Below are 26,049 nucleotides of genomic sequence, written 5' to 3' on the forward strand. Positions count from 1 at the left end.
ATTGACCTAACAAGCATGATAATCACTTGTCTTCTCAATTTGTAGGTGTGGTATTGTTTTTTCTGGAGTTGCTGAGCTCCAGTGTTGATCAGACCTTACAAATAAATACAAATGCATACAACTCTCACCTGTGCATTTGATACCATTTCCAATCCAGCCGGCACTGCAGCTACATTTGAAACTTCCTGCTGTGTTTGTACAAATGGCGTGTCTATCGCAGTTATGGGCTCCAATTTCACACTCGTTGATATCTGTAAACACAGAGATGTTTGAAGAGCCCATGGATCAAACTTTCTCATAGACAGACTAATATAGTTATTTCTCAGGAAAGACAACGTGAACATGAAAGCAAGTCAGCATTTCTTTACAACATGACATTTAAAAGCAGCACAGAGGAGAAATAAAATTACAAAGAAAAGCAAAGAAGCACGTAGTGTGTTTCACGCGTGCTGGCCTACTGCCTGTTTTTCTGATATTTAGGTATTTAAAACAACATTTCTGCATTTCACTCTAAAGCTTTTTACAACTAAGGAGGAAACAAGTGGCATAGCTTTTCTTCTTCTTCTAACCAGCGCATTCACAAAGAAGATGAGGACACAGCGTTTGGGAAGAAGAGGACTAGCAACCATAAAGATTACCACTGCAGATGTTCGGCATCCAGGTATGCGTGTCTGTCAAGCAGCTTTCCCATAGGTTATGGGTCAAACCTGGAGACTAAGAGCTGATGACATGAGGACCTCTGCTGCCTTGACAATTCAGAGACATCACTACACTTTACTGGCATATCCCGAGCATACCTTAACAGAGCTAAGCATGTGTGTGTAAGACAACAGCACTCCCATCTGCCCATCCTGGGGTCTCCCACCTGAGAGGGACTCAGGTGGCTTGGCAGTGCATGGTTTGCTAAAAGGTCTCGGAGGAGACTGCTGCACAGAGACTCCTGGAACATAGCACTCCCACGCTCCCCATTGGTATTTTCAAGGATGCTGATGAACACCAGCTGGGTACCACCTGCAAACTCCTCCTAGGATCATTCCCAGACAGTTAATTAAGCCAGGTTCTGCTTTGCCAGATACTGTGTGGAAGGTGGAGGAGGGGTTCTATCACTGTATTTGATGTGATAGCTGATGGAGGCAAAGATTACCAGGCATGCAGTTTATTAACACAGTGGGAAAAGAAGTTAACATCCTCATCCTTAGAGATACCAGGCAGCAATTGATCCAAACTTTAATATAACACATTCATGCCAGCACATTCTATTAGAATATTTGCTTTTTTCACATTATTTTGATTCTCAGTCATTCTCTGGCAGTGTCAAAACGTATGGGCAGAAAAAAACCAAACTGAACTCCACTCTTCCTTGTCATAAAACAATACTAATGTTCCGTATAAGTACTTGGAGAACGTACAAACTCAAAGGCAAAGTTTTCAGAAATTACTACTGGTAACAAACCCAGCAGAAATTCTCTTACACATCTGAGCTATGGATTTACAGTGCTTTCTGTAACTAAGCTCTCTCTAACTGTGCTTTACAAATATACAGGATGTAAATCATATAGAATTCACATCAAACCACTTAATATTTTTATCAGTTTTTTCACGCTCCCAGATGTCTTTGCTGTTGCAGTAAGCCAAAGCATGACATTTTGTACAAAGCTGATGGAAAGGGAAAACTATCACATGAACTATGCGTTATTCCATACACAAAAATCCAGCTCAGATCCCTTCTGGGGAGATGATTAAGAGAGGGTATGAGCCATCAACCAGTTAAAAGTCACTGGGGTTCTTAGCCCCAAACCCTTAAACCTCACATCCCCTAGTATCTAAAAGCAATTAGCTCCTTAAAGTGGGCAAGAGTGGAGCCACTGGGGAGAGTGTTCAGATAAGATCTTAGCCATTTCCTTGATAGCCCATTGGTTTTCTGCCCACCCTTCTTTAGATGTAAGGCTCGATGTCCTTTTTTTATGCCCTACACATATATTCCGTCTTTTCACAAAAGCTATGTGCAGCTCTGAGAAGCAGATCACATGTATCTTTCATCCTACAATTAAATTCTCAAGTCCAGAAATTACCCAAGAACACTGATTGCCTAAGTCTATGTAGGGAAACTGCATCTAATCTTATTCTTCTGAGTTTTTTTCTAAACAAGACACTGCTCTGAATCAAAACTCCAGACATGACTATTCCCATAATCTGAATATTGAAGTCCAGATACAGATCTAAGTCTGGCAGCTGGAATCTACTACTAATGAATGCTGACTGCACTGACAAGCTTGAAAAGATACAAATGGACACATATTTAAAAGCTTAAAAAAAAGAAAAAAGTGTCAGGAGCAGATAATCTCAGAGCATATTTGCCTTCATCATCCGCAGAAACTCATACGCCGATAACATCACTGTAACAGGAAACTAGTGTCTGTTCAAAATCTTCAGGGTGGTCAGAAAAAAAAAACAACAACTCTCATTTTGGCTTGGACTGAAGGGAAAGACTAGAAGGAATTTCTAGAGGTCAGTTATGGTATAACACTGACATAAAAAAGCTGAGGCAAACACTCTATATTTTAACCTTTACATGATTTCTAAAACCAAACTGTTAAACCTCAGCTAACATTGTGATTGCTCTGCATTTGATTATTTGATGCTTTGAAACAATCACATGCTTCCTTATACCCTTTGAAGCACAACAAAACAACAAAAATCATCATCAGTCGAGATATTTCTGCCAAGAATTCTTCTAAACCGCCAAACACAAACAGAAACTTGCATGCAACAGCTACGCCACAATGAAGTCATGTTCAGGCTCAATTTTAAGGCAATCTAAAAATAATTTGCAATTCTACATCAAGTGACTCTATCCCATTTTGCACTGGTTCACTAACAGCTTGCACCCAAGAGTCTCCATTAGTATCCCTCAGTGGAAGAGAAAGACATTGCTGCACTTTCTCACAGCTTATGAGCTGAGCACCTTCCCCCACCAGCCTTGTTTGCCTCTCAGCTATTTGACACTAATGCTAAAAGGCTTGGAATCTTCTGCAGGATGAAAGTTGTGAGCTCAAACCTATATCCAAACAGGGGTATTTATAATGGGATCAACTTTCTCAGTTATCACCCACTGAAATGGCATTCCACTTGCTTTGAACAAAATCCTGAAATCCTTTTTAGCTTTTATCCACACACAAAAAAAAAATCATTTCAATGCTTTTTGCCTGGGTAAAGATTAAATGGGGAATGCAAAATATATTTTCTAATACCATCTACCTTTAGAGGTATGTTGCAGGGATTATTTCATTGGTGCACGGAAAAGCTTTCATATCTTTAGATGAAAGCTGATTGAGGTATATAACATACCATCACTAGCTTTGATCCAGATTTTACTTATTTTCAAATCTATCTCTATTTAACTTACTCGTTATTTTGCTGTAATCCCTATTCTCCCCTTTCATTGCACAGCTGAGGTATAAGCCTAAATTTATTGCACTGCAATTATTTCCAAGGCAGAAGAGATCTCAGACCAAACATGGTCCTGTGTAAATGGGGCAGTGAAATCAATGGAATTTATGCCTGCTTATACTGGAGCTTAATATGGATTTATGTTGCCATAAGTATTGAATTATGACTTCACAGAACGAAAGAAAAAGGAGAAGTTGAGCTCTGCAGGGGAAAAATTAATACAACATAAATATCTTTAATAAGAGCAAGAGTCCAGATTGTGCTGTCTGCATGGCAGTACAAACAGTACTACTCCTCAAATAGCTCCAACTATTTTCATGCAATTGTTTGAAGAGTAAGGCATTACTCAGTATGAGTAAAGGTATCAAGACCCAAAGAGCACACACGAGGATGCTACTCATGACAGTGTTTAGCACAAGGATGGATTATTCCTACTGACTTCAGTGGGATTTTCATTAAAGAGTAAAAGAATGACTCACTGATTTATATCAACTTTCTACTTCTGCCTCCAGTGTGAGGCTGTGACAAGCCAAAGAAAATAAAGACATTCCAATCCAAGACTGACACTGCACCCTCAGCCAGTCCCACTGTGCCCCAGTCCTGCTGCACACATGTTGTCAGCTTTGTAATTGCACAACTCCCATTAATATTAAGGGAGTTGTCTGCCTACAACAGATGAGAATACGCATGACAAATAATATGCAGATCTGACATCATAACAATCCCAAGCACTATGGGGAAAAAAAACACGTCAGTCACCCTATTTTGTTGGCTTCTTTAGTTCTCTTCTCTGGACAAATATTTTTTCTCTCAGTTAATAGAGCATCTCACCCATTAATCACAGAGACACAAGTTTTTAAGGCTTGTGTATGTGCGGCAGAAATGCACACTTCATATATACCTGTTGTGTTGGCACTATGCTTGCAAATATGGCAGTGGAATGCAAGAGACAGACAGCATCTGCATGGAGAATCTCCATGCCGTCTGCAAGCAGATCATTAAAAATCAGCCAGAGAATAGCATAGAGATACATCACTTTATTCTCACCTGCAGTCTGGAAACATCCAAAATCAGAGGAAATTCTATACTCGAACAGAGTGTGAGTAAACACTAACCCATGCCATGACAATTCACACATCCGTCTTAGAGCATGAAGGCATCAAGGTACTCTGTGTACACTTGCTGTTCAGTTTCACTGTGGATTCAATAGGCTATAAGGATTCTTAGCAAAGTGTGAATTTAGTCTCCGCCTATAAATTAGTGCTGCTTGTCAAGAATTATGCAAATCCCTTAAGCACTTTCTGGCTTTTGAATTGTTTTTGGCACTCTTTACAGATCTGTGCATTCTATTCCACTGACGTTCCACTGGTATTTCAGGCCTGGGCCCAATTCCCACCAGGCCAGTCGTCTGATGGAAGTCACGAGGCATTTCCTCCTCCTGGGATGCTGCCCATGTAATCAGGTGAGTAAAAGGAGCCATGAAGGGAGAATACTTTTCAGAAAGGAGAAGACCATGAATTTCAGCTTAGTGCTCGTTTCAACATAACAAGTAGAATCATACATGGAAAATTTCTCTATCCTAGCTCTATGCCTGTAACATAGTTTTCTCCTTTGGGAATCACTCTTAGATTTTATTTAACATACTACACCATGAGCTCCTCTTGGAATTTCACAAGGGGCAGTTCAGTTCTTGCCTTACATCACCATGTTGGGGTGCAGTATGTTGTTGCTGGAAAGATGCCTACTCACAGTACTCTCCTTCTGTAATACCCCCATTTGGCGGGCAACATCTTAACATTAACATTTTTTTGTATTTGTCCCGATACAGCCTGCTCCCAAATTCATAACAGGAAACGTATGTGTTCACTGATACCAGAATTACCTTGTGCCATCACACTGAAGCACAATGTACTAGGAAGGGCGAGAAGCCAAATGCAGGGGGGATACAGGCAAGCACACTGTACAAGTGTTATGGACCTACTTCCGAGGGCAAATGACAGGGCTTACCTTTTCTTTTCACCCTATCAGGTATCTTTATCTTTTTGGCTATGTTATTGTCAGCCATGCAAGTACTGAACAGCGTGCACTCACTCCATAATTATCATTACTGAGTGACAGTAAGTAGAGTTCAACACTAAAGTGCCTAAGCTCATCCTTCTCACCAAGGCCATAGCTGAACACCGTCCACCAGCCCTTCCCGACACAGTACCAGCATGGCCCTCATGAAGTCATCACGGCAGAAACCGGCCCCAGCTCTCCAATCCCAAGGGCACACTGTGGAGAAAGCCAACTGACTATCTGGTCACCTCTGGTTTCGATCTGATGAATGTCTCAGGCAACTTCTGCCCCCAAGTTCCACTCACTCAACTTGACATTATGAAGAGCACCCCAACCTTAAGCTTCTCCAAGCAGAGCTCCACTAGAAGCACCAAGCTCTAATTGGCAAGGATGGGTGGGGGCAAGTCAGAGAAAAGCTTTTTCCTCTGTGAAAGTATCAGAGCAAGGAAAGTTAAGACTCTGCATCAACAGTGAAATATTGCAAATTTACAGGCAATGCTCCAGAGTGGTGATGAATCACAACATACAAATGCAAGTGCCAATACAGAATTTCATCTCTGCACAAACACATGAATGCTTTATTAACAGAAAAAGCAGAGAAATTTGTCATGAAACTCAGCAGTCTGGAACTGGGATAGGGGAAAGCTTGCAACCTTTTCTCTAGTGGCTATGTACCACTGGCTCTCTAGAAAAATCTAAAATGAACTGCTTCGTGTCAGTCTTGTCACAGTTTGCTGTGTGAATGGAAATTAAGCCATCTGTAGCACTTTGCCTTAGAAACCTGCATTTACAGGGCACAGTTGTGCATAAAATATTTTTAATTTTATATTTGTTACTAAACTCATTCCACAATCTTAGTGAGAACCAGGGAGGAGGGGGGAATAACATCTGTGTGGGATGGGAATTTAAGTCAGTGGGTGGATTCTGAATGCTGTTAAATGATTGGGGAAAAAACATGTTTATTTGTTAAAATGGAAACAATCACTAATGACAAGGGAGATGAAATATTTAGACAAAACTGTAATGGAACCCAGAGGATGTTATTTAGTTGTTCTCATGAAACAGAGAACCTCCCATTGAACACATTTTTGCAATTTTTTTTTCATGGGAGTTCCTAAAAACTGTAAATGCTTTTGATCTCTCTGTAAGACAAGAATCAAGCCCAGGGGTCAAGGTGCTGTTGTGTTTTGGAGGGTCACTCCAAAAGAAGTCTTGAAAGATGCTCTCATGGGCTCCTTAACCTGAGCAAAGGAAATTCAGCTGTGATAACTAAGGCCATGCAAATATGATGTGTGGAATTCAGAGGTCTCCACCAGTAAATCAGGCCTTTTAAAAGTCAGAATATGAGAACCTGCACACTGCAGATCCTACAACAGGACCATAACCTATGCTTTGGTTCCTACACAGTCTCTTCAGCATGAAACTAGTCTAGGAAGGTCCTGCTCTGCATCCTCCCTTCTCTGAAGAGTTAAGTCCAAAATATTTTGGTGATTTGAGTATGGTCCCATCTCATCTTTATCAGTGCAACTAATACTTCACCCTTTTTTCCTTAGGTCTTTTTAGAATTACTGAAGGCATCTGCAGTATCTGCCATAATTAAAGTATCCTGGTGAGCACCATCCTCCCTGGGACACTAGCATTTACCCAGGATAAGCAAAGGATGGGCTGCAGGAAAGACATAGGGAGGGAATACATGGGAGGCAGTGGGAAAGACCCACATGGCAGATAGCATCCGTCCAGAAGGCTGGGCTTGGCTGGGACCAGGAGGGAGGGATTTCCCTGCCTCTGTTAACAAAAAAAAAAGTGTTTATTGGGACATTTGCTACTACCCGGAGCCACATGCTGCCAAAATTGTGGTTATTTCCAGGCACTTCCTCAGAAGCCATACCTCAGATTCCTCTCTTGCCTCCAGGACCTTTCTCTGCCTTTTGTCTTCTACTAGTTGCTTCATCTTCCCTGACTGCTCCTAACCATCACTTATTATACTGGGAATGATAGTTGCGACATGTGTAACTGATCAGCATGAAGGTTTTCAGGTCTAGAGAACTGAAGAGCTCCACATAATTTAGGATAGAAACAAAGAACAATGAAATATTGGTCTACAGGGTACAATTAGGTTTTCTTGGATTTAGATCAGTTCATATGTAAGTCAAAGGCAGCTGTTACTAATGCATAACTATTCATCCACAATCCAATATGCAACGTACAACTTCAGCTCTCGGATTGTTCTACGAGAGCTGTTAAAAACCAGCTTCTATACTTGGGGCACTTACAGAAGTATATTATTAACTCTGTACAATAAGAGCAGACTAAGAATAAAAGTTTGTCTCAAAAAACATTGCCAGAAATGTGTTTACTCAAAGTCTACATTGAAAATTTTATTAAACATATGTTTGTATTCATATTTTGGGCAATGCTTAAGACTCTCAACACCTTGGCTTGAGACACCAGCACTAGGATTATTAATATCATGCCCTCTAAGTCTGTGTATTTGAAGCTCATTTCTGTTAGTTGGCAATATATTAACTAATTCAAATTCTGATTTTGCTCATATAATGTAGTTGGGTAGCTGCATTGTTGCCACTTTGCAAAAACTGAAAATATATTTTAGTACATATTTCAAATCATTTATCTTTGCCAAAACAACACTTGGAACAGATACCTGCAATTTGCATGCACAGTATACAATAACTAATTTAAAAGCATGGTGGTCCTCAGTAGTCTGTCAAGTTACAGCCAGCAGCATTTTCTGTTCTGTTAAACCAACAACAATGTGGTGAGCACCCAGCAGCCATTTGATCACTCATTTTGGCAGAAGGTGTACTGGGCAGAATGCTGTGCCACCCAAGTTCAACAGACCAGAAGCTCAGCACATTTGGATAAGGATTACAATATTTAAAGCAAATAAGTAAAAGAATCTCAGTAAGAGGAGAAAAAAAGGGCTTGCAGAATCACAAGTTTAACTAAAGGTTAAATATTAACTTTAAAACATACCTGTGCAACCCGTCGTGCCTTTCTTTCCTGAATATCCCATATCACAATGGCAGATAAATGAGCCTTTCGTGTTCTCACAGGTTCCACTCAGACAAATGTTTGGATGCAGATCACACTCATTAACATCTAAAAAAAACCATAATTTAATACTTATTAAATAAAATCCTTAGAAAGTAACTAGCAAAATCTCTGAGATACAATCCATTGAAAAATACTCAGAATCAGCACTACTGTCCAAAGAATGACTATGACTGTTTATTTATGTTTTTTATGCATATGCATGTTTGTGTGTACACAGTTATAGATGCCTGCATACACACATACAGATGCATACATTATCCTGTTTTGGAAAAATACCTTTCCAAAAAATATATCCTCCAGATTTTTTATTTTAATATGAAAACTTGATTTGGATTCACTGTTTCTCTACTTTATTCTACCAAAGCACGGTACTTGCTTACAGTTTGGTTTAGTGACAAGTTTAAATCAGCACTGACAATTTATCTTGCTAGAAAATTTCCCCAGTGTCACCCATCACCAGTTCCTCTCTACAAACTCTCTTTGATTTTAGCTGCATAAAATCTTACTGGAAGAGCACCCAGAGATATGCTATTATAGATCACCATGTCTGCATTTCAACTTGATCTGGGAGTTTACAGGAACATACAGAGATTGCATCTCCATTTGATAAATGCAGCTTGTGCACTGGAGCTCCTCCTATTCTCAGGTGGCCAAAACTAGAGCATAAGAGCAATACTCTTTGAGTATCACTGACTGCCTACTTGGTAACAGTGCCTTAATAAATATTTTTTCCTTAGTTAAGGGAAGTTGGAAAATATGTATTTTCACTTACCTACACAAGTCTTCATATCTTCAGATGCCATGAATCCATCATAGCAAAGACACCTGTATTCTCCTGGGATGTTTGTGCACTGGCCTCCATCACAGATATTAGGATTGTCTTCACACTCGTCAATATCTGCAGGGAAAATTCAGATTAAAACATGTCTTAGACACGTTACCTTTATGCAGTGCAACCAGCCATAATCATGGTAAGCAAATATTTAATGCTCTGGTAATCACAATTAAGACTGAATCCTTGTAAATAACTGAAAGGTATATTGCAAAATCTTCTTGATGAGTAATCTCCCCTCCTGGTACAGTCAATGGTAAACATTCCCCTCTGAATCCAAGAGGAGCAGGAACCAGCTTTGTAGGTAGAAAAGTCATTAAGAGAAACAAACACAGAACCTTTGTCACACCACATGGCTACAAGTAATTGGAGATTCCTAAACACAATCCATCATTGTTGAAGTCAATGGAAGCTCTGAAGTCAAATTCAGTGACAAAAACACCAGACTTCACAGAGCTTAAAAATGTTGTGTTATGTGCATGTCTCAAGAGTGGTGACAAGCTGGAACACTGGACAAACTGGAGTCAAGCCCATGATGGGAATAAGTACAGCATGTACATTTATTTCACTATGAGATTTTATGTTTGTTTGCTTGGGGTTTTGGGGGGAGGTGGTAGGAAATAGGGTTTTTTTTGTGTGTATATATATGTATATATATAATTATTATTTAATCTATTTACTTATTAGCATTTCTGTTGACTGGCCAGCCCAGACACATACTTACATCCTCTAGCATATAAGATGTTTTTTCAGTTCTTGAAATTGGCCATCAGTGATGGAGGCCAACTGCAGAAGCTTTATTATGTTAATGCAGCCATGCTAACGTCTGGAGTCTTTCAAAGTCCCTGGGGTTATGTCAGTGTTCCTTGTAAAAATTTCTAGAATCTCCCTGTGTCAGCACCAACACAGACCAGCAAGAACGAAAATCAAAAACTGTGTAGTGATTCCATGGGAAAAAAATTAGCACAAAAAGCACAAGATTCAGGAACTCCCTCTGAGAGAAAGGGTGTAACTCATTATCAGTCTGGTCTATTGTGGATTGCAGTAATTATGCAGCTGCAGAAAATGAACTCACTTTAACTAAAAATATTATGTTCATTATTCTTCTATATTTCTAGCACTAGTGTTTTTGTGAATACACAGCTTCTGCAAGGAAGAAGGCTGACCCATCCCTGTTCATCGTAAAGAGCAAATAATGTTGGCATGGACATTAGCCTGGAAATGTTAATTTGGAATGGAATTTGAATTAACATGCAAAATCAAGCTCTAGAAATGGGGATAATAATGACAGAAATAAAGAACTTTATTTACTAACCTGTCACTGTATTGATTTCACAGTTGGGGGAAAATAATCTGACAAAGAACCTGTTGTTTCTCCTAATTGAGCAGATTATTTATGCATAACCTCACCAATTCAAACCTGACCTACTACTGAACTGAACAGCATTCTTACCAGCTCAATTATCAAGATGTATTCTGTAATGGCTTCTAGCTTTGTATGATGTTAAAAATAAAAGACATGTTCTCACAGAGCGCAAGCAGAAAATGTAAAAAAGGTGTTTCACATACTCTGGTCACCGTGCTACTAAATCATGTACCTTGCACGAACATACAACACACAAAAACCAGACATTCTCAGCAAAGTAGAAAATGTTGCAAAAACTATTTTTTCTTATTTTTCACTAAGTTTGGGTGGAGACCAAAATTTCAACATGCAGACTGAATATTCACAATTCATGTATATATGCAATTAATTTTTTTTCATGAGAAGAAGGCAGCATTTTTAGATACTAAAAGAGTGGTGAAGATGGCCCCTCACAGCTCTGGGTTTTTTCTTGGGTAGAGTTTGACTTGACATCCAAAAGTGTCTGGTATTTCTGCTATCAGTACTTGACACACATGCAGACATAGCTGATATCTGGCTACACAAATGGTAAGTAAAAAACCTCTGACCAAAATTTAACCATTATTTGTGCCCATAACTAATTGTATCTACAGTCTTTTCTGGATATGCTCAGAAAGATATATAGTACTACCAAAAATCTGGTATTTCATCCTTCAAATCCCAACTATTGGCAGCATCTCTATAAATCCAGGATTATAATCCTATGAATTGGCTTTAGAAATGAGGATAAAAATTATCTTTTAGATTTGGTATAGCATCCTGATCTAGCACAGCAACCTGTTCTAGCCTGACATCAGTAGCTCCCCACAGATGCAATCATTTGTTGGGAGTGTTAGATTTCCATTTACTACGGTACTTCGTGTTAAGCACATGAACAGGTCTACAGAAATCAGCAGAATTATGTATACCTCCTTACACATTGACAGTTGCACTCAAGCCTTTCTTAGAGGACAATATGAAAATGAATAGTTAATAGCTATTAATGGCTAGCCTATGAGTGAAATTTGATTTTTCAGGGTCAATGTAAGATAGAGAGATGCAAAAATTAACAACTAAGATCAGATGTTTCTGTGTTCCTCATCCATGTAAGACCTGACTATAAACCTCTAGGGACTTGCTTATCATCAAGTTAATATGCGACAAAAACACTGAGAACCCATGCTCTCCACACAGCAAAGACAATTGCTCCCTCCCTGTTTAACTCTGAAAAGGAAAAGATGATAGTTTTCTATTCCAAAGTTTGTAGCTTAATGGGCAGAAGGATGCTCTGATCCATTCTCTTCTTGGGTTTAGAGGTTTGTCTGGGTGGCCAGGGGCAAGTAGGGCTGATACAGAGGAGAACTTTTTGTACCCTGCAGACTTGAAATCCCTAAGATTTCCCAAGCACACATTTTTGTTATTCATTTCCTAGTCAAGCCAAGAAGAAGAAAACAGAAAAGTGGATCACAGATCCCTGCTCCCCTCGTCTTCCCTTCCCTGTCATGTACATACATTCTAGTCCTATCAGGTTTAGATTTTGATTGAGGGACAATTTTCATCAGTTTTATTTTTGCATTGAAAAGGTGCCCAAAACGCGAACACTGATGTTTTTTGCATGAATTTGCCTTTACTAGAAAACTGACCTATCCCTGATCACTAAATAAAACTGTCTGTAATTTAAGCTTTGTATGTTTTTAAATACTTAATTTTCTAGATTTTTCTCATTGAACAAGGGTCAGATGCTTGCTGAAGATTGGCTACTTTACAGCACTGTGACAGTGTAATCTTTCAATAGGAGGGAAACTGAATTAAACCATACTTTAAAGCTCTTTTATCCTTTGCAATGGTAGAAATTGGCCTCAGGGTAAATTAGACCCTGGTCAGAGGTTTATAAATATTTACAAATTCTGAATGAGAGCTCTCTCTACTAATTCTGTATAGGAAACTCATTTGTTCAACTTGAAAGGCAATTCTATTCCAAGGGATTAACCCTGTTATATTTCTCATGCTCTTCAAGGAATTGGCAAACAGCTGGCAAATACATATGCAGTAAGAAGTAAGAAAAGAGCAGAGAAGAAATATCTTTCCAGTAACCTATGTGGTAACTTTCCAGTAACCAAGTAGTATTCACTTACTGGGATTATGACTTCCAGAATCCCAAAGGAGAACACCCAGTTGATACAGAGTTCTGACAATTTTCTCACAAATTCTGCTTAGAGTGCAAGAGAGCTGTTTCCTAAGAAAGTTTAGGACTATTCAAATTTTAGTTTATCTGAAAGTCATTCAGTTTTGAAGTATTGCAGGATACTTTCATTCAACTAAACAAAGATTAAAAATGGGATTTATTTTTGCTTGCATAAGAGCAGATAACACACAATCACAGAACAGGATAAAATAACCAATTTTATAGCATTTCTGCCGGTTTGCCTTCTAATATACTTATACAGTATACAAACATGGCATTTTGACTTATGTTTACAATGATGTTTTCCATTTTGGATTTTGATCTATGGTAACACCTCTTAAGGGAAAAAAAAGCTCATCTGCTATCAAAAAAATCACAGCCTTTTGTTACCAAAGTCACAATCAACTTGTACACTTTCGGAAACTACAAACATCCAATTCCCCTCAAAGCAATTCAACCTACAGTTGCCAAATTTTGATACTTTGGAGATATTTACTTTAGAAAAAGAACTTCACCTTCCATGCATTAATTACATTATTTTTACAGTATATCTTTTATAAAAGTTTTAATTTACAAAAAAATTGAAAAGGTCAATTTAAAAAATACTGAAATGATCCATTACAGCAGAAAAGCTCCAAAAATTTCCCTTACCTGTGCACGTCCTGTGGTCTGGCATGAGTGCAAATCCTTGTTTACAGCTACATTCATAGCTGCCCTCTGAGTTTGTACAGAAGTTCTCACAGCCACCATTCATTATGCTGCATTCATCAATATCTAAAATTGAGAAAATTACAATTAAAACCCATAATATCATTTACTGTGAAGCGCATTTTACAGGCATACTTTGTGCTAGCTTTCCAGAGCAGCCGTAATCCCGCTTCTACACTTGAGTTTTGCAAGCTCCTTGAACATTCAAGTGCTTACAAATAGAGGTTGAATTTCAGGCAAACCACAGAGGAAAAGATATGAGATTATCTGACTGCTTATACAAATTCCTCTGAAATTCCCCTTATGTATAAAAACATCACTGTTGGGTTACCACAGTATCATGAAGGTAACAAAATTTTTGTAAAGATCATCTACTAGGCAGAATTATCTACTAGGCAGAATTAAAGCCTGCAGATTTTTGCATGCATTTCTATTGCATAATAAAATGTAAGCAAATAAAAGAGTGCACAATAGATCATTTAAGCTAAATGTTATTTACAAAATGTGGCTTTCAAGAAGCAGTTACAGGAAAAGCTCTATATTTGAGATGACTGCAGATCAAATCAGGAAAAATTCCATTAAGCCACATGATTTTACCTCATGGTCTCTCAAGAACATAGATTTTTAATAAAATATAGAACTCAGGAGTTAACAAAGTATTCCCTCTTGACAATCAAAGCCTGAAACGTTAAGCCATTTAAAACTGTATTCAATTTTATGCACTGTGATTGATTTACCAGAAAAAAATAAGATACAGACAGTTAACTATAGCACTGTCATAATTTTACTCCTCTCAAGAAATGGATGTGCACATTGTATTTTTTCTGCATAATACTGCGACAGACTCTGCTAGATTTTTGAATCACAGTTAAAAATGTCTTAACTACTAGAAATAATTATTTTTGTTTTATCTTCCCTATTCACTAGACATTCTGAGTGGACTTCGTCCTTACCCTCACAGTATAACTTGTCATTTGTGGACTGATATCCAGGGTTGCAAGCGCACTGATACTTTCCAATCAGGTTGACGCAACGTCCATTTCGGCACAGGTTGGTGCTTAGGTCACATTCATTAATGTCTGTTGAAAAAGCAAAAGACAAACGCATTTTTATGTCTGTATGGAAATTATACTAAAGCAAACATAATAAATTGCAGGGCTGCACAAGATCAGTGTAAAGAGTTGTGTACAATACTGACTTTGCGTCCATGCCTCACCTATACATGCAGAGATATTTGGTGATATGTGATGGCCTGGAGGACAATCACACCGAAAACTTCCCTCTGTGTTGATGCAGGTGCCACCTCGGCAGAGAAGGGGATTGCGCTGACACTCATCGATGTCTGTGGGGAGAAAGGAAGGCACATCATTGCAGGAGCCAGCACTGCCACCACAGCAGCCCAGATAATGCCTCAGCATTGCACTTCTTGTGAGTGTACCTCTTTAGCCAAACCCTTCCCAGGTACCGGCCCTGCTGCCCTCCCAGCGGTTTGATACTTGTGCTGAGACAAGGCACAGGACTGCTCCATGCACCATATTCACACAGCCCCTGCATGCCACCTCCCACTGCCCTGCACCAACATATGCACTGGGGCAGGCGATTACTACAGGCCAAGAAATATTTTCCTCTGTCTTGACTCAATTCATCTCTCCCCATAGTCTGCTGCTTCTCACATCTCCATCAGCCCAGATTGACTCTGGAACCTTTGCGACAGCTAGCTATCTCCTAAACCACAATGCAGTATAAACAAACAAATAAACAAAATAAGGCTGCTTTTAAATTTTAATCTGCTTTAACCTGATAGTTCAGGATGATATCCCACTCACTGTGCTGGGGACTGTTGGGATAATTTTATCCTCCTAAAATCCTGAGCCTTGCTCATTTATGCTTTTGCATCCTACAGAACTAGGGAATTCACGTTTAGGGTGGAAATCAAGTCAAAGTTAAAGTGAGCTTTAATAAGATTCAAAAATAAGAGGGATCTAAATTGAGGCACAATCAGGACTTTAAAATAACCCAAGTGCTTCACAGAAATAAACCTTACATAGGATACTACTGCACATCTGTGCCTAGAAAAAAAAACATACCCATGCAGTTTTTCATCATCATAAATCCACTTTCATAGCCTTCAAAACATTCACATTCAAAGTCCCCAGGAGTATTGACACAGATGCCTTGGCCACAAAGATCAGGAGAGATGCGGCATTCATCAATATCTGTAACACAAAACAACATTCACAGTATTTTCAAAGTAGTCCAATTTTTCCTCTTCCAAATCAAAACTATGAGAGAGAGATCCATGCAATTTACCTGTACAGTTCCTCTCTTCAGAATCAAGGGCAAATCCACTGTCACATCTACATTTAAAACTGCCAATGGTGTTTCTGCATTTTCCATGAGTACAAAGACTGGGAACCATCTTACATTCGTTGATATCTATAAATGAAATGGATTGATATTAGGCATTTGATTGTATAGTGAGCTAGCAAAACGTCCAAAATGTTCCAAGAAGGATGTATTAGTAAAAATGTAAATACTGCAATAAGAAGCCAATCACAATTTATACATGCGTTTTATACCTCCCACAACACAGCAACAATCATTCATAAGCAACTATATCATATTATCTTTAACAACGGATTTTGGAAGAGCTTTACAGGAAGGTAAGTACCCTTCATCTTACAGAATCTGTAAAGTAACAAAGGTGCTAAAGAAGACCTCTGCTCAGAACAATGCTATTCTAGCACTGCAAAGATTTCCTGCTTCTTCTACTTTAAGCCTTGAAACCTCAAAAAGGGAATGCCTGAGAAAGAGGAGACACAGGCCATGGAAAAGTTTGAAAATGTATTCTCTTTAAAAAGCCACATTTCACAGTCCTTTTAGCTCCCTGTCTACACCTTTAATGATAAGGACATATGATATTATCACTTCTTACAAAAACAACACACAAAAGAACAATGTTGACTTCAGAGATCGTTCATTCTTATGATAGTGATCCCTCCTTTTGGGAAACATGAAGGCCACACTACATAAATTGATGCTGCCTTCTATGTAGACGTTCTGCAGTGCAACTGCCAGAATCATTTCCTGTTATTAAACACTACCTACTCCTCCTTTGCTCTGCAGAACTTAGTTGCAGCTCATTGAAGTCAACAATAAGATTTCAGTGGTTGGAAGATCAAACCTACAAAGGGAACTTCCAGAATAACTACTCTATCTACTGGTTTCTGAGAAAAAATGTGACTTTCATGAGTCACAGAAAATATAATGAGCATAAGTAATAGCACATGTTATATTTCTTCATGTAAAATTAATAACTTAGCAACTGTTTATAAAACTAAGACTGAAACTACGAACAGCTATTGTCATTCACATGTATTTTCTCATCCTTTAAAATTGCAAAACGTTTAGGTTTTGGTAACTGGCTTTCTTCAAGTATATTCACATCCATTTGCGCTTTGTCCAGCTTAATCCCACTGGAAACCCTGGAAAGATGGCTTTCAACAGATGACGCCAGGGTGTCACTGTGTGATTCCCATTAATGCTGGAATTTTACCAAGAACAATCATAACAAAACTTAGTCTACAGTAAATTCAATTCTGCTGATATGAGCTATCATACTGGAAATATTTTTCTCTATTCCTAGTAGCTCCACTCCACAAGAAATTATCAAAATTATTCACCCTTCCTTGCTTGCTCCACAGTAGAATTGAAGTTACCGTATCTCGTGCAGGTAAGAAAGACTGCTCTTTCCATATGTCTAAAGCTGACCGTGCAGTTTGTTCCATTTCTTGTAGTATGAGGTGCCAGGTTTTCAAAACTATTTCATCAGCCAGAGATGCCATTAGATGCATCACAGGAGGCAAAGTCATGCATAATTTAACCTTGCTAGCAGACAGAGATTTAGTACTTTGAGGCTGCAGTGTTATACGGTTTTTAATGATCTGACACAGTCTAAATGAACGTGTATTTTATTCTGGCCTTATTTTCCATGAAACCTAATTGGATTTTTAAGTGTGCGTCAAGATAAGTGAATTGCCTAATTATCAACCCCCAGGAACTGACCAAGAGAAGATCAAAAGGAAAAGCCAGCAGGATTTAGTAGCAAAGAACCACAAACATATCACATACCTTTAGAGAAAGGCTTCCCAGTTATCTCTATCTTTGTAGAGAACCCAGACCCTCGGGGACAAAGAGCTTCAAATTCAGGTGATCCCTTTAGAGGGCATTCCTCACACTCAAAGCCCCATGCTGCCCCCACTGAACAGCAGCAAGCATCCATTCGGTGTCGGCCTGGTATTTGTGCAGTGCATTGCTCATCTTCATGTTGCAGGTAGCAACTCTCCAAGCGAATGTCTGTTGGGCAATTGAACAATATGTTGAGAGAGAAAGAGAAAATTTAGTTCACTGCAGAGGAATTCCTCTTCCAGAATCCCTTCACAAGACAATTTACTCCATGTTTTTGAGGACTTAGGCAGAGTGCTTAGACTGCTTGGCTCCTATCAGCAAAACATTAACAGTAAACTTGAAAACTAACAACTGGAATAAGTTTAAAGTTTTCTGTAAAATAGTGCTCAACTCTTGGAGCAAATTTTGGATCAAAAAAATTGTTTTTAAGCATTCCAGCCTACTGTAACTAAATAAAGCCCTTTAGTTAATACAAGCTATACCTCCTTGAGAGACAAAGGTTAGGCATTTACTATTATAAAGGGACAAAAGTGCTTTGGATGGGCAGCATACAAAACTTAGATATTCTGTTGAACATCCCATTAAGGTACACAAATCTGGCTGGCTCCTCAGAAGCCATGGTGCTGGTCCACAATGGACCCACCACCATCCTTCCAATCCTGCCAACTTTGGTGGGGCTGATGATGAAGAGAGTTAAGAGCACAGATCAGTTGTACGGATCTGTCAGATGAACAATTTCAAACCAAATCTATGCCATTAAAATAGTCAGCAGATGGTGAGGGGCTTTTACCACTGCTATCTGTTCATATTCCAGTTGAACAGAGCTCATGCCCCTGATCAATTCTACTCGAAGATGACTTATGTCGACAAAAGTAATGTTCCTTATTTGTAAGAGAATGAGCAACAAAAGTCTATTTGCTGACCATATAGATTTGCTTTTCCCTAGTAGACTTGTAAACAGAATAAATACCTACCAAGACATGTCCGTCCAGAAGCATCTAAAGTCATTCCACTGGGGCACTGGCAAACAAATGATCCCAGGGTATTGACACACTGCCCATTGGTACAGACGCCAGGAAACACCTCACATTCATTTACATCTATTTCCAATCAAAATGTGATAAAAGTAATCACTAGCATGCTAAACATTCACAAATCAGAAAAAAATGAACACATTAATGTTTGTGTTTTGACATAAAATAAAAAACTACAGAAGTTTATTTGACCTGAAAAAATTGCAAATATTTATGATTTCCTATGCAAGTTAGCCAGAATCAACTAATTACAGAAAACAGCTGCTGATTACAAATATTACATGTTGTTGTTTGCTATTCCTACATATACTGGAATCAAACTCAAAATTAACATCCTCCTCCCCTCAAAAAATTAAAATAGTATCAATTTTTATTTTCACTGGGGTCCAGATTTTCAACTCATATGGGCAAAGAAAGAAAAAGGCAAGTGCATAATGAGATCATGTGTTACTCTGACAAGATTTAGCTACGTTGCATTTTGTAATGTTTTTGACATTTTTGCACTCTTATTGTTTCTGCCTCCTCAGGCACATCTCTGAATGTCTGGAAACTACAACACTGTTTGAAATCAAAACCTATTACCACCTATGACTGGTGGGTCCCCCAATAGTGTCCTTTGTGAAAAGCATATGCTTTGCAACTGCCTCTGTAAAAAAGCCTCCAGGCTTAAATATGACCCAAGATGAAGCACAATAGTTTTGAAGATGGGCAAGGATAAGAACAAGGAATCAAAAAGAAATGACTGGACTACAACTGAACACTCATATATAGAGAGTAAACAAGAAGTGGGTAGGCTGGATTCACTGATCTCCCACACAAAACTCCTGTTTCTGCAACACTCAAACAGCACGGAGCAGCATGGAGGATACATGTCAAAGTGGACATTGGTGGCCTCTGCCCTTTACTAGATATTATAAATAAAAGGCTCATCTTGACTGGAAGGCAGGAAGTAAAGCCAAGGGTCTATTTGAAACCTCTGAAACACAGTTCACAGCTTGCGAACAATATTCCAGCTGACAATTCCAGGGCTCACCCATAAACCAGAGGAAGACTGCCAATTTAGTTTGCTTATTTCCTTGCACAAGTTCCATTACTAATTTTACAGGGGCTGTGTATGGGAGAACTGAGTATCACCTTTTGGGAACTAAATTTACTCCCTTGTCCTGTATCTCACTTGCCAGTAAATTTCCTAGAGCTCTTCCCTTGTCTTGAAAAATGCTTACATTGGTTGAAGCCCAAATACCACTTTAGTATGTTAAAACCAGGGGAAAGTACTCTGAAATATCTGGGGCTATCCAGGTCCCACTGAAATCAGAAAGATGAAAGCATATAATAGATGTAATCCAAAGTGCTAGTAAAGGAAATGCTGAGAACAGTTATGTCTACATCTTGGAAGGATAAATTTTCCATCCCAGCAGTGTTGAAAATGTTCTAAGACTTTCCCTGTGAATAGGGAAAGGTGGGGCCACTTTTTTTTTTTTTTTTTTCCTTTTTCTTTCACTTACACACTCCAAAAAGTGTGGCTGAGGTCAAATAAGTTATGTACAATGGGTCTGCAGCATGGATATGCCAAGGTATTCAGTCATCATTTGGAAAGCAAAGAATATGTGTGAGGGTGTTCCTCTTTCTTTCGTTGTTATTGTTTGTTTTATTTTTTGTTACAGGGAAGAACAATGTTTCTTTATGGGAGCTACATATGGGAGTAATTTTTAAAAAATATTTTAACTGCAGTGTCATGTCAGATGTTGTCAGTCAGGATGACCCATAGCAGGACAAGACACTCTGAGCTTCTGCATATTATAGAAATATGCAGTACTTTGTCAGGGGTTCAAATCAATTCAGATGAAGATGAAATAGGGTGGGACCTTTGATTCTCACAGAATACTATAGAGACATCAAGCAAAAAGCTACACATTTAAAAAACGTTCAAATTTTTCTTTAACCAACGTTTAACTGTGTCCTGATGCCCATTTTTTGTAAGACAATAACTATGCTTTGGAATATGTCTTATTTAATATAACGTTACATGGAAAAAAGTGAAGTTAAGAAAAAAAGCTTTCATTTGAAATATAGTCTTTAAACATTCTTTTTTGATAGCATAGTAATGGCTCTGCATACTGTATCAATAATGCCATGCTTTATTGCATATATAAGATGCATATTTTGCCTGAATAGGTTACACATTAAATAGTATTTGAAGAGAGAACCATCTCCTTATACTGGTAGATACTGTATTTTCAAGTGTGCACTTTGAGATAAACCGTATGTAGGAATGTTAAACAAACTGAAAACAAATTCATCCCCGAATAACTCTAAGGATATCAATAGAATTATACGAGGTAAGAATTTGGCTTAGTGTTCTTCTATGCTAAATTAACCACTTAACTCAAAACACTGGCATGTTTTTTTTCATTCAAGCTCTGATTTATGTCAAAGCTACAATAAATACCTTCACATACTGTTCCTCTTACTCTTGAAAATCCTTTTTGGCATATTCGGTCTGTAAAACAAACAAAATAATATTTTAGAATTCTATAGTCCAAAACTCACCATTAGCTTCTTGTGCAAAAATGATCATGTGAAATATTATCTACAGTTTATTGTTGTGAGTGGTCTGAATGCTTAGACAGTATCTCCCTTCTGGGAGTGCAAGAGCTCTCCATCCCCCAGCAGAAGAAATCCAGCAGAGGAGGCAGGCAACTGGCATGGCTGAACAAGGACCTGCAGCTTAAACCGTGGGAAAAGAGACAAATGTACAGGAAGTGGAAGCAGGGTTGTGTAGCCTGGGAAGAATATAGGGACGTTGTCTGCATGTGTAGAGATAAGATCAGGAAAGCCAAGGCACAGATGGAGCTGAACTTGGCAAGAGATATGAAAAACGACAAGAAGGGGTTCTACAAGTACATAGGCAGGAAGAGACAGACCAAGGAGAGTGTTCCCCCACTAATAAATGAGGATGGAGAAATGGCTTCCTCAGACATGGAAAAAGCTGAGGTGCTCAATAAGTGCTTTGCCTCAGTCTTCACCAGTGATCAGGCTCCCCCTGTCTGCCAGGACCCTGAACCTCGACATGTGGGTGAGAGGAGCAGATTCTGTCCCACTGTAACAGTGGAATAAGTCCGAGACCTCCTCATGCAATTGAATGTATATAAGTCCATGGGGCCAGATGATATCCACCCTAGGGTTCTGAGAAAGACGGCTGATGTGGTTGCCAAGCCACACTCCATTATACTTGAAAAATCATGGCTGTCGTGTGAAATTCCCCATGACTGGAAAAAAGGAAACATTACTCTTATTTTTAAGAAAGGGAGTAAGGATGACCCAGGGAACTACAGGCCGGTGAGCCTCACCTCTGTGCCTGGGAAGATCATGGAGCAGATCTTCCTGGTTACCATGTTAAGGCACATACAAGACAAAGAGGTGATCCAAGACAGTCAGCATGGCTTCACCAAGGGCAGATCTTGCCTGACCAACCTGGTGGCCTTCTGTGATGGAGTGATGGTGTCAGTGGACAGGGGAAGGGTAACATACGTCATCTACCTGGACTTCTGCAAAACCTTTGATGTGGTCCCTCACCGCATCCTTCTCTCTAAATCGGAGAGGTGAGGATTTGAAGGATGGACTGTTTGGTGGATTAAGAATTGGTTGGCTGTTTGCAGCCAAAGGGTTGTGATCAACGGTTCTATGTCTCGGTGGAGGCCAGTCACAAGTGGTGTCCCTCAGGGGTCGGTCTTGGGACCGGTGCTCTTCAACATCTTTATCAATGACATAGGCAATGGATTTGAGTGCACCCTCAGCAAGTTTGCAGACAACACCAAGCTGAGTGGTGCACTTGATACACTGGGGGGAAGGGAAGCCATCCAGAGGGACCTGGACAGGCTGGAGAAGTGAGCCCATGTGAACCTAATGAGGTTCAAGAAGGCCAAGTGCAAGGTGCTGCACTTGGGCTGGGGCAATCCCAGATATTTATACAGACTGGGGGAAGAACTCCTTGAGAGCATTTAATCTGGTCTCAGCACATTACAGCCATATTTACCAATGATAGATAGGATGGATTCTACTTTGATATCAAGAATGAACTGAAGGCTTGAACAAACTAGCAGCTTGTGTAAATAACAACTCATGCACATTTCTGCATTCACCAGCTTACCCCTGGGTTCCCAGCTCATCCCACAGTTCAGTCTAATTATCAAGTGCGTATGCAGACACCTCAACTCTCTGCTCGATCAACCATATGATTCTCTAGATCATCAGTTAATCTACAGAGTATACTAATAAGGGCTACTCCCTCTCCTCCCTCCATTACCACACCAAAGATCTATTTGTTGCAAACATTTTCTTGAAAGCTCTGGGGAGCGTACATCAATTGCTACATCATTACCTACTCTAGATCACTAACTATAATAAACAATGCTGAAGTTATGCAGCAAGTTACAAACTGTAGGTGTGGTCCCCTCCTTTCAGAATTTAACTTTGTAAACTGTTTACTATAAAATCCAGTGTTACAGCTACTTGCCACCTCTCAATATTACCACACCTCTTTTTTTTCAGACTGAATATGGAATTAATATTGCATAATAGAAATAGTAAAGTTATTTGTCTGGCACATGGCCAGACTTCAATGACAATATGCGGACCAGCCTCAGAATAGGAAAACTCCTAGGCTCCTGAGAATATATTCTGTGTGTTATACAATGACACCTTCATCACCATAAAGCAAAACTAAAGAAGACATATAACAGCTCCTCAGTCTTCGACAACTTTATGGATTAATTGAGAATAAAAGCAGCTTTTTTTTTTTTTTTTTTAAATGTGGGTATATGCCAGGGATTTCATAGCCTGATGCTTTCAAACAGCTAGTCTTTTTAAACTTATTCCCTTGTGTGGAGTGTTAGATTACTCATGCATTCAAGTAAGATGGAAAGGCTCTTGTAATGTCACAGATGTCACAGTTGTGAGGTACAAGACCTGTGAATGGAAATTTCAAGAGAACAAATGGAGAGTGTTACCTCGTTCACACTGCGTGCACGGACTACCCCAAGCAGCACCTAGTGTTGAACAGCACTCAGACTTCAGAGTTGCTCCATTGATATTTATCTCACATCTTCCATCTACCATGTTCTGCCAACAGGTACCCTTAACAGTTTCTGTCAGGAAAAAAGAAAAGGTACTGTCAGGCAGATAATTAGAATTATACATGAAAATATTTGAAAATACATCTGAACTTAACCACAAAAATAATCATTCTTTCATTCTAACTTACCATATCAGATCTGAATTTATTTTAAAAGCTCCTAGTTTATCATTCTCTATGATGGACTACAGCCTGTAATCACCTCAGCAAAGAGCCCTTGCAACTCTTTGTTTATGTTTATTGATCTTAACAGGGAATATCTCAACACCATTCAAGACATGAGTCATTGTAATTGTTTTATTATTCACATTTAAGGTACATGCAGAAGAACAGGGTAGCTATGAATCTCTTCTAGATCTTTTATCAATTTATCATGTCCTCCAGTCTGGATAACCCTGATCTTCCCATGTAGGAGGGGCAGGAGATAGCTGAGAACCACCCAGAACTACAGTTCCATAATTTTTCTGAGTAGGCAACAGCTATAAATTATCCCCACTCCAGAACAGCTGAGGGAAGAACTTAGGTGTCCATACAGTAGTGAGCAAGTCACAGCTTTGTTCATGGCTTTCTAGAGCTGGCCTAAACCAAACACAAGTTACTTACGCTTCATCTCAAATTAAAAATGGCTTTTCCAGAGAGCAGATCTTAAGGAGAACACGTCCACCCCTCTTGCAGAGGATTTAAGTGGGTGAGTATAGTCCTGAAGAACTGCTCTGATCATTCCTATGTGTTTCAAAACTTTTAATCTCTTTCATATTTGACGTGAAATCACTCCCATGTGCTAGTCACACTTTGTTTTCATCATTACTACGGGTATATAAACACTTAACATTGTTTCTGGAACATTTTCCATTAAACGTAACCACAGAAGTTATTTCAAAGTATTTTCTAAGCTGTTTGAATGTCACCAGACATTTTCAACCAGAAAACAAAATTTTTGAGGAATAAATACCTATGCAGATAGTTCTTGTTGTATCCAAAGTACTTTCAGGAGAACATTCACAAGCGAAAGAGCCTGGTGTGTTTTTGCATACCCCATTAACACAGGGGTTAGATTCACACTCGTCAATATCTATAAGAGAAACACACTGCCATTAGTGCCAGGAAACACAAAAATACACATGGCTTTTATCAGCTCTCCTAATGATCAGTTCCTTCATATTCTGATTCAGTCATGAAGCTCTTCACAGCAGGCTAATGATGCATATGCCCTAAAGACACTCTAACACATTAGAACATTAAACAACTGAACTCAGCAGCAGCATCTCATTTTTCTGTGATATCCACCTGTTGCCCTGCTTTTGTGGTGATACTGTATTGCTTAAGTGATTTGACACATATCCTGTCTATGGATCAAAAAGGATTCAAACAAGGACCCATCTGGCTCTTATCTGCAAAACAGAAAAGATTTGTAAAGCTCGGTAATTCCCATATTTTTCTCACTCTTGGCACAATGCAGGCCCACTGATGGTAGTCAAAAAGGAGAGCACTAGTATAGACCCAATATAGGCTATTCCACAAGTTTATCTAAAACTTCCATGTTTTGGTCTTGTCTCTCCTCTTTTCCCTACTTTTCTTTTTTTCTTTTTTCTTTTTTCTTTTTTTGTTTTTTTGTTGTTTATGTTCTACATGTGATAATCTCAAGAGTCAAAGTACATCTGACACAACATAAGAACAATCCCAATTAATCAAACTAGAATGAAATTAAGTGCTATCCATTACCTTCACATGTTTTTAGGTCAGGAGTGTATACAAATCCTTTGGGACAAGTGCAGGTGAAACTTCCAGGGGTATTTCTACATTGCCCATTGTCACAAAGCAGCGTGTTCAGCACACATTCATCAATATCTATGATGAAAATTAAGAACTTTTAAGATAGAAAACATTCATAGACTAGACACTAAGATAAAACTTCCTTATTTATAGCCACATTTTATTAGATCTTGAGTATGTGGAGAGAAGGAGACAAAGGGGTGAGAGAGAAAGAATACTCATACGCAT

At 38.9% G+C, this 26,049-nt stretch overlaps 1 protein-coding gene across 2 annotated transcripts in view; it reads right to left on the reverse strand.

The window, feature by feature from the left end:
- The window catches only part of FBN1 (fibrillin 1), a 151,975-nt gene that overhangs the window by 39,252 nt on the left and 86,674 nt on the right, over positions 1-26,049 (reverse strand). For both annotated transcript variants that reach the window (XM_021407256.1, XM_021407258.1), the window contains 14 exons: positions 25,771-25,896; positions 25,001-25,120; positions 23,924-24,061; positions 21,364-21,414; positions 18,855-18,980; positions 17,824-18,048; positions 16,003-16,128; positions 15,780-15,908; positions 14,909-15,034; positions 14,646-14,771; positions 13,636-13,758; positions 9,356-9,481; positions 8,503-8,628; positions 129-251 (listed from right to left, as the gene is read on the reverse strand). In XM_021407256.1, the coding sequence (XP_021262931.1) occupies positions 129-251; positions 8,503-8,628; positions 9,356-9,481; positions 13,636-13,758; positions 14,646-14,771; positions 14,909-15,034; positions 15,780-15,908; positions 16,003-16,128; positions 17,824-18,048; positions 18,855-18,980; positions 21,364-21,414; positions 23,924-24,061; positions 25,001-25,120; positions 25,771-25,896 (1,791 nt within the window). The remainder of the gene's footprint in view (positions 1-128; positions 252-8,502; positions 8,629-9,355; positions 9,482-13,635; positions 13,759-14,645; positions 14,772-14,908; positions 15,035-15,779; positions 15,909-16,002; positions 16,129-17,823; positions 18,049-18,854; positions 18,981-21,363; positions 21,415-23,923; positions 24,062-25,000; positions 25,121-25,770; positions 25,897-26,049) is intronic.

The sequence above is a fragment of the Numida meleagris genome, chromosome 9 (genome assembly GCF_002078875.1).
Source record: "Numida meleagris isolate 19003 breed g44 Domestic line chromosome 9, NumMel1.0, whole genome shotgun sequence".
Classification (NCBI taxonomy): Eukaryota; Metazoa; Chordata; class Aves; order Galliformes; family Numididae; genus Numida; species Numida meleagris.